General features: G+C 46.5%; 1 protein-coding gene across 3 annotated transcripts in view; it reads left to right on the forward strand.

The window, feature by feature from the left end:
• Nucleotides 1-2,015: 2,015 nt before the first annotated feature.
• TMC7 (transmembrane channel like 7) overlaps nucleotides 2,016-15,458 on the forward strand; it is a 56,098-nt gene continuing 42,655 nt past the window's right edge. For all 3 annotated transcript variants that reach the window (XM_086375549.1, XM_086375550.1, XM_086375551.1), the window contains exon 1: nucleotides 2,016-2,811. In XM_086375549.1, coding sequence (XP_086231675.1) covers nucleotides 2,454-2,811 — 358 coding nt within the window. In that variant the 5' untranslated portion in view covers nucleotides 2,016-2,453. The remainder of the gene's footprint in view (nucleotides 2,812-15,458) is intronic.

Consider the following 15,458-nt stretch of genomic DNA (forward strand, 5'->3'; position numbering starts at 1 on the left):
GTTCGATCCCTTGGTCGGGAAGATTCCCCTGGAGAAGGGAAAAGCTACCCATTCCAGTATCCTGGCCTAGAGAATTCCATGGACTGTATAGTCCAAGGGGTCACAAAGAGTCAGACATGACTGAGAGATCTTCACTTTCACTTTCCCATTTATTTAATTTGGCAGTTACCTGTATTATACACAAACGTATGTGTGCTATGTGCTGAGTGGATCGAACTCGGGTCTCTTATGTCTCCTGCATTGGCAAGTAGACTATCTACCACTAGTGCCACCCAGGAAGCCCCATACAAACCTATATATGATTCAATTCAGTTCAGTCACTCAGTCGTGTCCCACTCTGCGACCCCATGGACTGCAACACACCAGGCTTCCCTTACTATCACCAACTCCCAGAGCTTGCTCAAACTTGTGTCCTTTGAGTCGGTGATGCCATCCAACCATCTCATCCTCTGTCATCCCCTTCTCTTCCCGCCTTCAATCTTTCCCAGCATCAGGGTCTTTTCCAAGGAGTCAGTTCTTCGCATCAGGTGGCCGAAGGACTGGAGTTTCAGCTTTAGCATCAGTCTTTTCAAGGAATATTCATGACTGATTTCCTTTGGGATGGACTGGTTAGATCTCCTTGCAGTCCAAGGGACTCTCAAGAGTCTTCTCCAACACCACAGTTCAAAAGCATCAGTTCTTCGGTGCTCAGCTTTCTTTATGGTCCAACTCTCACATCCATACCTGACTACTGGAAAAACCATAGCTTTGACTAGACAGACCTTTTTGGCAAGGTAATGTCTCTGTTTTTTAATATGCTGTCTAGGTTGGTCATAGTTTTTCTTTCAAGGAGCAAGTGTCTTTTAATTTCATGGCTGCAGTCACCACTTGCAGTGATTTTGGACCCAAGAAAATAAACTCTGTCATTGTTTCCATTGTTTTCCCATCTATTTGCCATGAAGTGATAGGACCAGATGCCCTGATCTTAGTTTGCCGAATGTTGAGTTTTAAGCCAATTTTTTCACTCTCCTCTTTCACTTTCATCAAGAGGCTCTTTAGTTCTTCTTCACTTTCTGCCATAAGGGTAGTGTCATCTGCATATCTGAGCTTATTGATATTTCTCCCAGCAATCTTGATCCCAGCTTGTGGTTCATCCATCCTGGCATTTTGCATGATGTACTCTGCATATAAGTTAAAGAAGCAGGGTGACAATATATAGCCTTGATGTACTCCTTTCCTGATATGGAGCCAGTCTGTTGTTCCATGTCCAGTTCTAGTTGTTGCTACTTGACCTGCATACAGATTTCTCAGGAGAGATGTCAGGTGGTCTGGTATTCCCATCTCTTTCAGAATTTTCCACAGTTTGTTGTGATCCACAGTCAAAGGCTTTGGAGTAGTCAATAAAGCAGTCGATGTTTTTCTGTAACTCTCCATCTATGATCCAACAGATGTTTGCAATTTGATCTCTGGTTTCTCTGCCTTTTCTAAATCCGGCTTGAACATCTGGAAGTTCTCGGTTCGCATGCTGTTGAAGCCTGGCTTGGAGAATTTTGAGCATTACTTTGCTAGCATGTGAGATGAGTGCGGTTGTGCGGTAGTCTGAACAATCTTTGGCATTGCCTTTCTCTGGAATTGGAATGAAAACTGACCTTTTCCAGTCCTGTGACCACTGCTGAGTGTTCCAAATTTGCTGGCATATTGAGTGTAGCACTTTCACAGCATCATCTTTTAGGATTTGAAATAGCTCAACTGGAATTCCATCACCTCCACTAGCTTTGTTCCTAATGATGCTGCCTAAGGCCCACTTGACTTCACATTCCAGGATGTCTGGCTCTAGGTGAGTGATCACACCATTGTGGTTATCTGGATCATGAAGATCTTTTTTGTATAGTTCTTCCGTGTATTCTTGCCACCTCTTCTTAATATCCTCTGCTTCTGTTAGGTCCATACCACTTCTGTCTTTTATTGTGCGCATTTTTGCCTGAAATATTCTCTTGGTATCTCCAATTTTCTTGAAGCAATCTTTAGTCTTTCCCATTCTATTGTTTTCCTGTATTTCTTTGCAACGATTACTGAGGAAGGCTCTTTTAATCTCTCCTTGCTATTCTTCGGAACTCTGCATATGCGATTACATTTCTTTATTTGGCATTTATATTTCGTAATTCGTTTTCATTTTATCTTTTAAACTATCCACGGATAGAGGCAGAGAGGAAACGTGGATAAGGTTCAAAGATAAACGAGGTAAACTGAAAAATCTTTCCTTGAACCTTTCTCACCCAGCCTCCCAGCTCCCCACTCGAGAGTCATCTTATGTGTTTATAAATATGTACAAAGATATTCCTTCTTCTTCGTTTCTTTTTTTTTTTTTTTTTTGTACCCAAACAGTAACTTACTAGATACACTTGTTCTGAGTCCTGGTTATTTTTATTACACTTTTAAAAATCCGGGAGTTAGCCCTTTATCGCGGCCGCTGGATGGAGCCCGTTCCCGGTTCTTCCGGCTCTCCACCCGCGTCTCCCATTCCAGGTCCTGGACGCCGCGGGGCTGCACCCTCCGTCGGATCCTGGCGGGTACCTCGCGACCCTGCTCTGCGCGGCTCCCGGGGTCCCGCGCGGCGGGCGTGGGAAGGGCGCCGGCGCCCCGCCCCCGCCTCTATGACGTCGGCGCCGGAACCTGGAATCCCGGCTCCCGGAGGGAAGGCCGGGAGGCGGCGACAGCTGCCGGAGCGGGTCTCTGGCGGTCTCTCGGGGGCGCGGGGCGCAGTCATGAGCGAATCCAGTATCAGTGCGCTCCCGCCCGGCAGGCCCAGCAGGCAGCCCTTCATCCACCAAGGTAGGGCGGCGGGGACCGGGCGCCAGGCGGCGGGCGGGCACGCGGGCACCCGGGCGCGCGGTGCTGGGAGCTCCGCGCGGGCCGGGTCCCCTCCCCACCTCCCGGCTTGGAGGAAAGCGGATCTTTCTTATTCCTGCTCTCGCTCCTCCAACTCATCCTCACCCCATTTAGAGACCTCTCTGCCAAAAGGAGCACTGGAATGGGAGTACCGATCGCTGTGAGTTTGTCTTCCCAGAGCTGGTCGAGGAGCCACCAGCTAGCCTCAAAATCATCCTATAAATTAAATGAAAAGATTATGAGAGCCCAGCTAGTCCTCACATTCTAATACGAGGTGCTGCTGCTAAGTCGCTTCAGTAGTGTCCGACTCTGTGTGACGCCATAGACGGCAGCCCACCAGGCTCCACTGTCCCTGGGATTCTCCAGGCAAGAACACTGGAGTGGGTTGCCATTTCCTTCTCCAATGCATGAAAGTGAAAAGTGAAAGGGAAGTCGCTCAGTCGTGTCCAACTCTTAGCGACCCCATGGACAGCAGCCCACCAGGCTCCTCCGTCCATTGGACTTTCCAGGCAAGAGTACTGGAATACGAGGTGACTGCCTCCCAAACACATGAGGCTTTACCATTAGATGGGCTTAGAACTGAATTCTCCCTGGGCTGTTGATCGCTGTGTGATCTTTGGTAAGTGACTTACCCTCTCTGAACCTCAGCTTCCTTCAGTAAAATGGGAGTAAGCTGTTGGTAGGATTGGTTGAGACAAAAATGTGTGAAGTGCCTAGCGCAGTGCTTGATACAAGAAAGACACGATCAGTGGTAGCCAGCCACGTATTATATGCTTTTCCTTTTTCCCTTAGGTAAAAGTTAAGAAAGTGTATAGCTCTGTGAATTTTTGCATAAATGTGTAGAACTGCTACTCAGACAAGACAGTGACGTTTTGAGCACCCAGCAGGCTTCCTTCCAGCATTTGTATATTTGCCCTTAACAAAATGCAAGACCCCACTGTGAAGTTTTATCTGCAGCGTTTTTTCTCTTTTAGTTTGAGAACAGAGATTTTGTTACAAGGATTTACAGTAAAATATATGTGTAGATTTGGGCATTGCTGCTGCTGCATTTGGGCATTGGACCCTTCTAATTGGATTGATCTCAACATTTAGAAGAAAAAAAAAGGGAAAAACACCTTGAGAGACCCAAACTCTGGGAACTTGCTCAGGAATCAGAATAAAGAAGTCAGCCTGGAATTGACGTTAATCATTTTCTAATGCATTATAATGACTTCCCTGTAGCTCAAATGGTTAAGAATCTGAAATGAAGGAGATCAATGTTCGCTCCCTGGGTTGGGAAGATCCTTTGGAGAAGGGAACAGCAATCCACTCCAGTATTCTTGCCTGGAGAATCCCATGGACAGAGAAGCCTGGCGGGATACAGTCCATGGGGTCGCAGAGAGTCAGACACGACTGAGGCATATATATATAACATCAGTCCAGTTCAGTTCAGTTCAGTTGCTCAGTCGTGTCTGAGTCTTTGCGACCCCATGAATTGAAGCACGCCAGGCCTCCCTGTCCATCACCAACTCCTGGAGTTCACTCAGACTCACGTCTAAACATAATGCATTATTAATAGTGTTGTTATGAGCTCAATTTCAGCCTTTCAGTAATAGCTATTCAAGTACTTTCCACTTGATTTTTTATTGCTCTTATTTTGTCACAATTCATCACATTTAAGATGCCAACACTGGTTTCCCATACAGAAGGCATGAGATTCATCTTTTTTATATCTTTGCTGGGTGTTCACGGGGGTCTCTAAGCATCTTTTCATGAGTATTATAACTAGCCTCTGATTAAAAGATTCCTCCCTCTGCCTGCAATGCAGGAGACCACGGTTCGATTCCTGGGTTGGGAAGATCCCCTGGAGAAGGGAACAGCTACCCACTCCAGCGTTCTGGCCTGGAGAATCCCATGGACTGTGTAGTCCAAGATTCCCCTGGAGAAGGGAAAAGCTACCCACTCCAGTATTCTGGCCTAGAGAATTCCATGGACTGTATAGTCCGAGGGGTCGCAAAGAGTCAGACACGACTGAGCAACTTTCATTTTCCCTTAGCTTGGACAGATGATATTTTATGACCTTGTACCCACAAGCACGAGTGGGGGACTCAGAAGGGACTGTGTTTATAACTTTGTTGCACTTTGTAAACCATGACGCACTGTATGAGCATCATGAGAGGACAGCTGGAGGGAGGCAGGAGACAAAGGGGCATCTGGTTTATAGAAATGGGAAATGTGTATCCTTCTTAATGATAAAACAGATCACAATGCTTGCCTTATTTTTTTCTCATGGTTTATTACATTGAATATAGTTTCCTGTACTATACAGAAGGATCCTGTTGTTTATCCGTTCTGTATATAATATTTTGCATCTGCTAATCCCAAACTCCCAATCCATCCTTCCCCCAAACTCTTTCCCTTTGGCAACCCCAAGTCTGTTCTCAATGTCTGTGAATCTGTTTCTGTTTCATAGGTAAGTTTATTTGTGTCGTATTTTAGATTCTACATATAAGTTATATTGTATGGTATTTGTCTTTCTTTTTCTGACTTACCTCACTTAGTATGATGATCTCTAGGTCCATATGTGTGGCTGCAAATGGCATTCTTTCTTTCTTTCTTATAGTTGAATAAACAATATACTTGATCAGCTCAGTGGTAAAGAATTCGCCTGCCAGTGCACAAGACCAGGGTTTGATCCTTGGGTCTTGAAGGTCCCCTGGAGAAGGCAATGACAACTCACTCCAGTATTCCTGCCTGGGAAATCCCATGGACAGAGGAGCCTATTGGTCTACAGTCCATGGGGTCGCAAAAGAGCTGGATACAACTTGGTGGTTAAACAGGGCTTCCCTAGTGGCTTGGACAGTAAAGAATCTGCCTGCAATGCAGGAGACCCAGTTTTGATCCCTGGGTCTGGAAGATCCCCTGGAGAAGGGAATGGCTACCCACTCCACTATTCTTGTCTGGAGAATTCCATGGGCAGAGGAGCTTGATGGGCTACTGTCCATGGGGCTGCAGAGTCAGACATGACCGAGCAACTAACACTTTCACTTAACTTTCACTTAGTGACTAAACAACAGTACTTCCTTTCTTAATTAAAACTTTACAGTGGCTTCCCACTGCTCTGAGAATAAATTTACGGCCTCCAACAAGGACCCTAGCACACCTCTGCAGGCTCTCATCACCTCCAGCCTTACCTTAGCCCATCTCACTCCAGTTACGCTGACTGCCTTGTCATTCCTCCAGCATATCAATGTCATGTCTGCCTCAGGACCTTTACTTCTGCTGCTCTTTGCCTGGAGTACATTTCTCTTTGATCTTCATATGGCACCTCTTTCTGCTTCCTGCCAGGTCTCTGCTCATTTGTCACATCAGAGAGACAGACCTCTGGAGTCTTGTTGTCTGCAGAAGTGGCCCATCCCTCTTACCCTGACCAGTTACCTTGCTTATGCCTTCAAAAGCACTTAGCACCATCTGAAGTCATCTGGTTTGAACATTTCCTCATTTATTTAGCTCTTGTCCCTTCTAGACTGTGGGTGATATGAGAAGCAGAGGCTTTTTCTTGTTCCTCTGGGATGTAGAACAGCATCCGGCACATGGTACCTGCTGAACATTCATTGAATAAATGAATGATGGGCTGTACCTGATTTCTCTGAGGCAGCAGTGAGTGGTAGCATGAAGCATGATCTTAATTCTCTGCCCAGGAATTGAACCTGGGTAGCCTGGATGAATACCAGGAATCCTAGCCGCCACCAGACCTGCAAGGGCTAGAGGCTAAAAGCTGTTTTTCCCTGGATCTTTGCCCCCAGGGGAAATTCTTTTCTCACAGAGGCAAAAACTGTAAATGCAGGTATAATGTTTAATATTAGAGATACATCACAACCACAAGAGGGAGAGAACAGAGAGAAATGGTTTAGTTAAGATGGAAGAAAAGCAGAGATGCACACCCATAGAGAAAGGGTTTGGACATCCCCCCTAGTGAGGAGGAATGCAGAAAAGAGGTGGTTAAGTCATTATATAGACCTCCCCTACATAGGTCTGCAACTTTTTTCCAAGATGGATTTCAGCCCAGAGGCCTATGTGACACCCTTAGCATCACATATTATGGGGTGATGTCTCCTCCTTTTTGACCCCCAATGTCTCCCTTGCCCCAGGGATGGGAAATATATGACCCTTTAAAGCATTTAATCTCACTCTGTCCCTGCCACAAAAATGACTAATGTCTGGTTATTAACCCTATTCCAGTTGCTGCTTTCTATATCAAGGTGTAGATCTCGAAATATAGACAGGAGTCTAGTCATAAATAGGTAGTCCTGGAGCCTGATTGTCTCTTGCTTTGGGAGATATAAACGGGACTGGAGCTCATCTTCTTATGCCAGGAGGTTGAACAGGAGGCTAGTTGTAAATGCCTAGCCTAGGGCCCATCTCCTGCCTCATACCTGCAGCCACAATGGGAGCTGTAGTGTAGTTGGTTTTGAGTCTAGACTTTGGACTCCCAGATGCCCATCCTCTTTTTCCTGTTTACTGGTTTTGTCCTTGAGAAAGGCACGTAAGTGCTTGGTGCCTCAGTTTCCTTATGGATTAAATAATGATAAAACCTACTTCAGGAGTCATTTCAAGGATTCAGATAATTTACATAAATAAGTACTTATATCATTTATCTATGCTGTGTAACAAATTATCCCTACGTTTAGAAGCTTAAAACAATAATAATCACGTATCTCCCAGTTTCTGTGGGTCAGGAATTGGGAAATGACCTGTCTCAGCTTTCCTGGCCCGGAGTCTCTTGTGAAGTTGCAGTCGTGGGGTCAGCCAGTGTAGCCATTCAGTCATCTGAACGCTTGCCTGGGGCTGACGGATCCCTTCCAGGATGACTTTCTCACGTGGATGGGCGGACACTGGCTGTTGACAGGAGGCCTCAGTTCCTCTCCATGTGGACCTCACAGAGGGCTGTCTTAAGTGTCCTCGAGACACAGTGGCTGGCTTCTTCCAGAGCAGATGATCCAAGAGAGAGCAAGGTGGAAGCTGTGGTGTCTTATACGAGCTGGTCTTAGAAATCACTCTGTTACTTGTTTTGTTCCCATGGGTCAGCCCTGTTCAGTGTGAGTGGGGCCTGTTTAAAGGCATGAATGTTGGGAGGAGAATATTGTACTCTTCCTGGGGGGAGGGAGTGCATTCTGGGGACTGACTGCTGTGACCATGTAAGCATTAACTGTTGTTATGATGTCTCTGTTCCCCTGTGTTCAGTTCTTCAGTTGTGTCTGACTCTCTGCAACCCCATGGACTGTAACCTGCCAGGCTCCTCTGTCCATGGGATTTCCCAGGCAGGAATACTGGCCTGGGTTGCCATTTCCTCCTCCAGAGGATCTTCCTGGCTCAGGGATCAAACCCACATCTCCTGCATTGCAGGTAGATTCTTTACCACTAAGGTCACCTGGGAAGTCCCTTTGTGTTCCTACAAGATGACAAACATCCAGAGTCTTCACATTTTACATCCTTGTTGGTAGTCAGTTGTATATATAGTGGTTTGTTTGGGCGTCCCTTATTTTAGTGGACACTATGATTCTGGGATAATCGAAACGAAAAAGGATGGTTGGCCTGTAGAGTCTTAGGCCATGTTATGAAATTCCCTCTGTTCCATGAAGTTTAGACAGTGTCCCATAAAGTCTATCTCAGAAGCTTTTCCCAAATATTTTAGACCCTCTAAAATTACAATAAGCCATAAAGGCTCCTTCCCCTTTCCTCTCTCATGACTCAGAATTACTCTAACCACATGTGCCCAGAGAGACTGTTCCAGCCCATCAGGACTTCATTCCGTTCGGTTCAGTCGCTCAGTCATGTCCGACTCCATACCAGCCAGTAAATGAGGTGTGCAGTATGTGTAGGGTAACTACATGCTGTTCCAGTCAGGAGTCCTTCAGCTAGCATGCATGCAGTGCCTTCTTTAGGGGAGGATGGAGGTATAATTCATGTAACAAAATCACCCAATTTGAAGTGTGCAATTTAGCACCTTGTAGTGCATTCAAAATATGAAACAACCATCACACCTCTAATTCCAAAATGGCTTCATACCCTGGTCTGCTAGTGTCACTGAAAGGATTTAATGAGATAAGCTTGTCAAATGGGGTTGAATGGTAGCTCTTGGTTTGATTATTAGCATGTTATCATTACGCTTATTAGGGCCTTTTCTAGCCCCTTATTATAAGGTTTGATGACTACAGGTGTTCTAGCATTACCTGATAGACACTTATGTAGTTAAACAGCTATTTTGTGGGCTATTTTAGTCTGACAGATTGTATGAAATTTGAAGACAAGTAACCATTTGACCTGTAGTGGTTTTTCTGGTTTTATGTTTTTACTTTATCTGCTAGGTCCATTCATCCAGGTCACTCCTCAAAGGTGTCCTGGGTCTGAGGACTCTTGTTCAGGTCTGGACACAGACTGAAGTGGTTGGTTCTCTGGTGAGCCAGCCATCTGACCTGAGTGATTTTTCCCGCCTCTGTCTAGGAGAGGCCGAGAGCTCCGTCTGCCCAGCAGCTCAGGCCCAGATTAGGCCCAAAGGCCGCCCTCAGTGGCTTTTTTTGGTTTGTTTTTTGCAGGAAGTAAAGAATTTAAGGTATAAAAGGGGGAAATGACTTTTCAGTGCTGTAAACTTTGTTGCAGTCTGGCTGCTTTTAAAAGGAGCATTGTTTGGCTGTGGGACCACCCAGTCCTTCTGTGGGGCCGCCCCCACCCTCCTCCCAGGAGGAGGCCAGAAACTGATTCTGAGCCAAAAGCATGTACCAGGCGTGAGCCCAGTGATGAAAGAGGCGGGCGAGGGACGTGCTTTCATGAAGCTTCTAATCCAACAGGGGAGACCCTAAACAGAGGGAAATAGGATCAGAGACAGCTAAGCATAGCTGCTGAGAAGAAGATAAACAGGTGATGGTATAGAGAGGAGAGCGGCTGCCTGCTGACTCTCCAGGAGGGACCACTGAGCTGAGGTCCAGGGATTCGGAGGAGCCAGTGCAGGTGAGTGGGAAGAACAGGTGGGAAGAGCGTTCAAGAGGGGCAGTGAGGGGAGCAGAGGGCAGAGGTGGGAAGGACCTGCGTGCATCTGAGGAGGCCTCGGGCTGGAGCTTGGAGAGGAGATGGGATGAGCGCAGCAAGCTAGAGCCAGTTCCTGAAGGTCTGGCAGACTCCCTTAGCAGTTGAATTTGGGACTCGCATGTATAACTTTCTGGAATTCCTTACAGCCACTCAACGTAGGTGGTATTCAGTTTCAGTTGAGTCGCTCAGTCGTATCTGACTCTTTGCAACACCATGGACTTCAGCACGCCAGGCCTCCCTGTCCATCAGCAACTCCCGGAGCTTGCTCAAACTCATGTCCATCGAGTCGGTGATGCCATTGAGTCGGTGATGCCATCGAGTAGGTGGTATTATTTGCCCATTTTACCTCCCTGGAAACTGAGGCCCTGAGAAGTTACTTGGCAAGCTACTGAAGCAGAAGGAAGTTAATGCTGCAAATCTAGAGCTGCTGTATCTGTGTATCTGTGACATGTTTTTTTAGCCAACCCCATGCTAATCACCAGGGGTATAAGGGTGAGTAAGACATGCTGAGGTCTTTGCCCTCATGGTTCAGACCTTAAGTCAGCCTTGGACAAAGCTCTTGTCTTCTCTGAACTTTCTGTATTGCAAAATGAGAGCAAAATGTAAGAAAAGCCCATCCGGAGGGTCACAGGAGATAACTATGTCAAGGGTTTGACATAATCATGGCACGTGGTAAATGCTCAGTAAAGGCGAATGTGGTTATTGTCACTTCCAGGAATGTTGGAAATCATTTTTGGAGAGGTCCTAGCCAAGGAAGATAAATTCCACATAGGGAATCCTTAGCAAGAAGACCTCCTCCCCCAACTGCAGATTACGTTAAATTCATCAGTAAATAACCAGAGTCCTGGCTTCAAGTACATAGCACAGTATGCTGGGCACTGCTCTCAGCTCGGGGTCTGCAAACTACTGTTGTTGTGTTGTTTAGTTGCTAAGTCATTTCTGACTCTGCGACCCCATGAACTGTAGCCCGTCGATGTTCTCTGTCCATGGGATTTCCCAGGCAAGAACACTGGAGTAGGTTGCCATTTCCATCTCTAGAGGATCTTCCTGACCCAGGAATTGAACCTGAGTCTCCTGCAACCCATGGGCCTAGTCTGAACCACCACCTGTTTTTATGAAGTTTCATTAGAAAACAGTCATGCACATTCATTTATGGATTATGGCTGCTGCAGTGGCAGATTGAATAGTTGTAGCAGAAACTGTGTGGTGAATAGTATTTACTATCTGGTTCTTTACAGAAAAGGTTTGCTGTCCTCTTTTCTAAGCACTTGACATACAATAGCCATTTAATCCTTAAGATGGCTATGTGAGGTGGGAACTGCTGCCCCTATTTTACAGGTGGGAAAACTGAGGCATGGAATGGTCAAGAAACTTGCCAGGTCACACAGGTAGCAAGTGGAGCTGGGGTTAGAATCCAGGCAGCAGGCTATGGAGCCAGTGCACTTAACCACCAGGTGGTCTTGTCACCTCCTTAGACAGACAGGATCACAGTAACTGCTCTGTGGACAGCCCACTGGATGCTCTACAAGCTTGGAAACCAGGAGACCTGGGTTCTGGGGCCTGCATGACTCCGATTGCCCTGAGCAGTTAGTCACTGCTCCTGAAGGCTTTTTGCTTGTCTGGTCATAAAGCCTTGGACCCAGTCATTCCCCAGGTGCCCCACCCAGGTGCCCAGTGGTGTGACTCATGCAGGTCCTCCCTGCCCTGCAGTTCTCAAGTCTGGCAGACGGAGGAAGCTCTCAAGGCCCTGGCTCCTCCCCTCTCGGACTAGACTCTGGACTCCTATGAACGAGGCCCCTCTGTGTTGTTCAATACGGTAGCTACTAGCTATGAAGTGAAGTGAAGTGAAAGTCACTCAGTCATGTCCGACTCTTTGCAACCCCATGGACTATACAGTTCATGAAATTCTCCAAGCCAGAATACTGGAGTGGGTTGGCCTTTCCCTTCTCCAGGGGATCTTCCCAGCCCAGGGATTGAACACAGGTCTTCCACATTGAGGGTGGATTCTTTACCAGCTGAGCCACAAGGGAAGCCCAGATACTAGCTATATGTGGCTGTAAAGTGTAAATTGAATAAAGTCTGATAAAATTAAAAATTCATTTCCTTAGTCTCACCAGCCACATTTCAGTTATGCAGTGGCCACTCGTGGTTACCATATCAAACGGTACAATTATAGAACATTTCCATCACTGCAGGACAATGTGACCTGATACGTGATGTTCTGCCATGGGATACAGCCAGACTGACCTGTGTAGCTCAAGGACAAAAATAGCCACAGGGCTGCTCAGAGAGATCCTGAGTCAGATGATGTCATTCTTCTGTTAAATCTGAGTCAGATGATGTCATTCTTCTGCTCAGAATCCCCCTCAGTTCCTACCTTCACCCAAGTATGGTAACACCATTCCCCATAGGCCCTATGTGGCCAAACTTGTTTTTCCCCAACCTCCTACCCCATTCCTCTCTTTTTGCAGACTCTCCTTCAGCTACATTGGCCTCCTTTCTTGTTCCTTGAAATTACTAGCCACGGTCCTGCCCCAGGGCCCTTGTAAACTTTTTTTTTTTTTTTTAATGTTTACGTATTTATTTGGCTGTGTTGGGTCTTAGTTGCAGCATGCAGGATCTTCATTGCATCATGCAAGACTTTCATTGCAGCACACAGACTTGGTTGCCCAATGGCACGTGAAATCTTAGTTCCCCAACCAGGATCAACCTGTGTCCACTTGCATTGAAAGGCAGATTCTTAACCACTGGACCACCAGGCCCTTTGTACTTGCTCTTCTCTGTCTATCTCTACCTTGCCCATCTTTATTTTTCTCCATTCATCTATCACCATTTGACATACACTTAATAAATTTTATTGTCTGTTTCCTCCAGAGGCAGGGAGAGTTTTTAAAGTCATCTTCAAGGCTGCGTCCTAGTCCTCGAACAGGGCATGTCACATAGCAATTGCTCAGTAAATCTTTTTGAGTGAGTGAGTGAGTGAATGGCTCGATGGGTGGGTGGGTGGCCTTGCCAGAAGTAGGGCCATGATGAGTCCCTGGCATCGGAGGTTTTTGAGCACTTGGTGGAGATGTCATAGCAGCTTTGACCAGACCCCCTGGACCATGAGCCCCTGCATTAAGAACCTTTGGCAGCTGGCCAGTTATTGGGCAGATTATCCAGATGCCTAGCCCCAGTTAGCATCCAAAATAAAAACAATGTCACACACATAGACATGAGTGGAAATAAGTCTAAGAAACCCTGAAATTGTTGTCTGCATTGTCTTATTGGTAACATCAAACTGAGTGTATATGCACGTGTCTAATAGGGTTGGCTTATGTAAAGTACCTGAAATAGAAAAGGATGTAATATATGGTCAGGGGCCCCCCAGGTGGCTCAGTGGTAAAGAATCTGCCTGCCAATGCAGGAGACACGGGTTTGATCACTGGCTAACCCACTCCAGTATTCTTGCCTGGGAAATGTCATGGACAGAGAAGCCGGGTGGGTTACAGTCCATGGGGTTGCAAAGAATCAGACATGACTTAGTGACTAAACAGCAGCAGCCAGCGGTGTGTGGTCAACATCTCAATACTTTTTGCTAACTTTTTCAGTTGTGAAAAAAAAATCATGTCTAAAGAAAATAATATTAAATGCTTAAATTCCTTAGATCTTTTTCTCAATTTTGGTGCCCCTGTGTTGGTGGTGTGCTAAATATTTACTTTGATCTGCCTGATGGGTGAGCCAGTGTTGCCTGTATCCTCAGCACCAAATTCATTTATTCACAATTGATGCTTGCGTTCATTAATTTAACAGATTTTTATTAAGCATCCACTGTGAGTCAGGCTCTGTGCTAGAACCTGGGGACTCAGTGGTAAAGGAGAGAGATGAGGTCCCTTTGCTCATGAAGGTCACAGTCTAATGGTGGAGGGAAAGGGTCAGAGACTATGCAGGTAAATCCTTAGGGAGGAGGATGGGATAATGACAGGGATGTAGTAGGCTGGACACTTAGGAGACACGTGCCGGTTGGAGGAGGGAGGGAAAGCTCTTGCAGGCAGGAAGCAAGTCTGCAAACCTTCATCGTCTCCAGAGCCTTGGGCCCCAGCCCAGGGTCCCACCCAGAGAGGGACCCCATACAAGGTATCAAACAGAACTGATTCCCACAGCAACTGGCAGGTTGCCTGGACCAGATGACCCAGAAGGTCCCTTCTTTCCTAGAGTTCCCACGATTCTTTGAGGGAAGAAAAACCCTGAAGGGAAGCCAGCACCCATCCAGTCGGGCTAGGTTTTTGGCAAGCTCGTGAGGGAGGTGGTGGTGGTTTTAGTGCCTTTTGGCCTGTGCCCACATTCTGGGAATGTTTGTGCCCTTTGGTGTAGGAGTTGGTGTCCTGTGGAAAGAGCTGCCAGGGAAATTGGGACCTGAAGATGCTCTCTAGATGTGCCTGTCTCTGCCCATTCATTCATTCATTCTTCAGATGGAATGCTCTAAAGCTTCAAAGAGGCTAACTTTGTTCTTAACCTGGAAGGGCAGCATTGTTATACCTTCCCCTGCCTCCATGTCTCCTGTAATTATCTGGCCGTCCTCCCACCTAAGTAACCACCTACTTGCTGAAATCTGGCTCCAGTGGCTAATAGATTCTAGAGCTTCCTAGATGGGGGCACCCCAGTATCTGAGACATGCCCCTGCCTCCCAGGCAAATGGTCATCAAGGAGCCCACACACGGCTTAAACGATCAGCTCAAGAGAACATCTGACATTCATGAGACATTCTTGTCCTCTCAAACGAGAAATCCAAGGCTAGGAGAGGTGATGCTACCTGCCTTTCTAAGAAGCAGTAGAACCAGGAGTCTGTCTTGGCATCAAAGCCTTGGGCAAGCTGCCATCTCTCTGGGCCTCAGGTCCCTGAAGAAAGCCAGGGCACCTCCCCCAGGTTGGCATAAGAAATTCAGTGACATCATGCTGTAGAAAGTGTGTGGTCCTAGATACATAGGGTTGGAGGTAGATCAGCTATAAAAATGATGCCTGTGTCCAAAGGTTGTGAATTTTTTTTTTTTTTTTTTTTTACTTGAAGATGGAGAACTTCCAGGGATGTCTGAAAAGAAAAAAGCATTCCTCTTCAATGATGGCCATTTTGGATTTTCTTTGTGGGGGAGGGTCACATTGTGGCATGTGGGATCTTAGTTCCCTGTCCAGGGATCAAACCTGTGCCCCCTGCAGTAGAAGCTCGGGGTCCTATTCTGAGGACCACTGGCCAGTGGGAATCACTGGCCATTTTGAAAATAGAATTTTCCACAAGAGACTGTTGTTGGGAAATATGGACAGGATGTATCCTTCCTGCGGTGTGGATGCAAGAATAATCCAATAGTTAATTTGTATGGCATTGTAGTGTCTATGAAGTATTTTCAAATTATAGTAAAGCCTATAGCTTTGCCACGTGATAGGTTCCTAGTTTCAGCACTTCCAGCTGTGTGAGTGGCAAAACACCTAGCCTTCTGAGCCTCAGTTTCTTCATCTGTAAAATAGGACAATTCTGTTCAAAGAGCAGCTCA

Source organism: Bos grunniens, chromosome 25 (genome assembly GCF_055505025.1).
Source record: "Bos grunniens cultivar Pamir isolate PY7600 chromosome 25, Bosgru_T2T1.0, whole genome shotgun sequence".
Classification (NCBI taxonomy): Eukaryota; Metazoa; Chordata; class Mammalia; order Artiodactyla; family Bovidae; genus Bos; species Bos grunniens.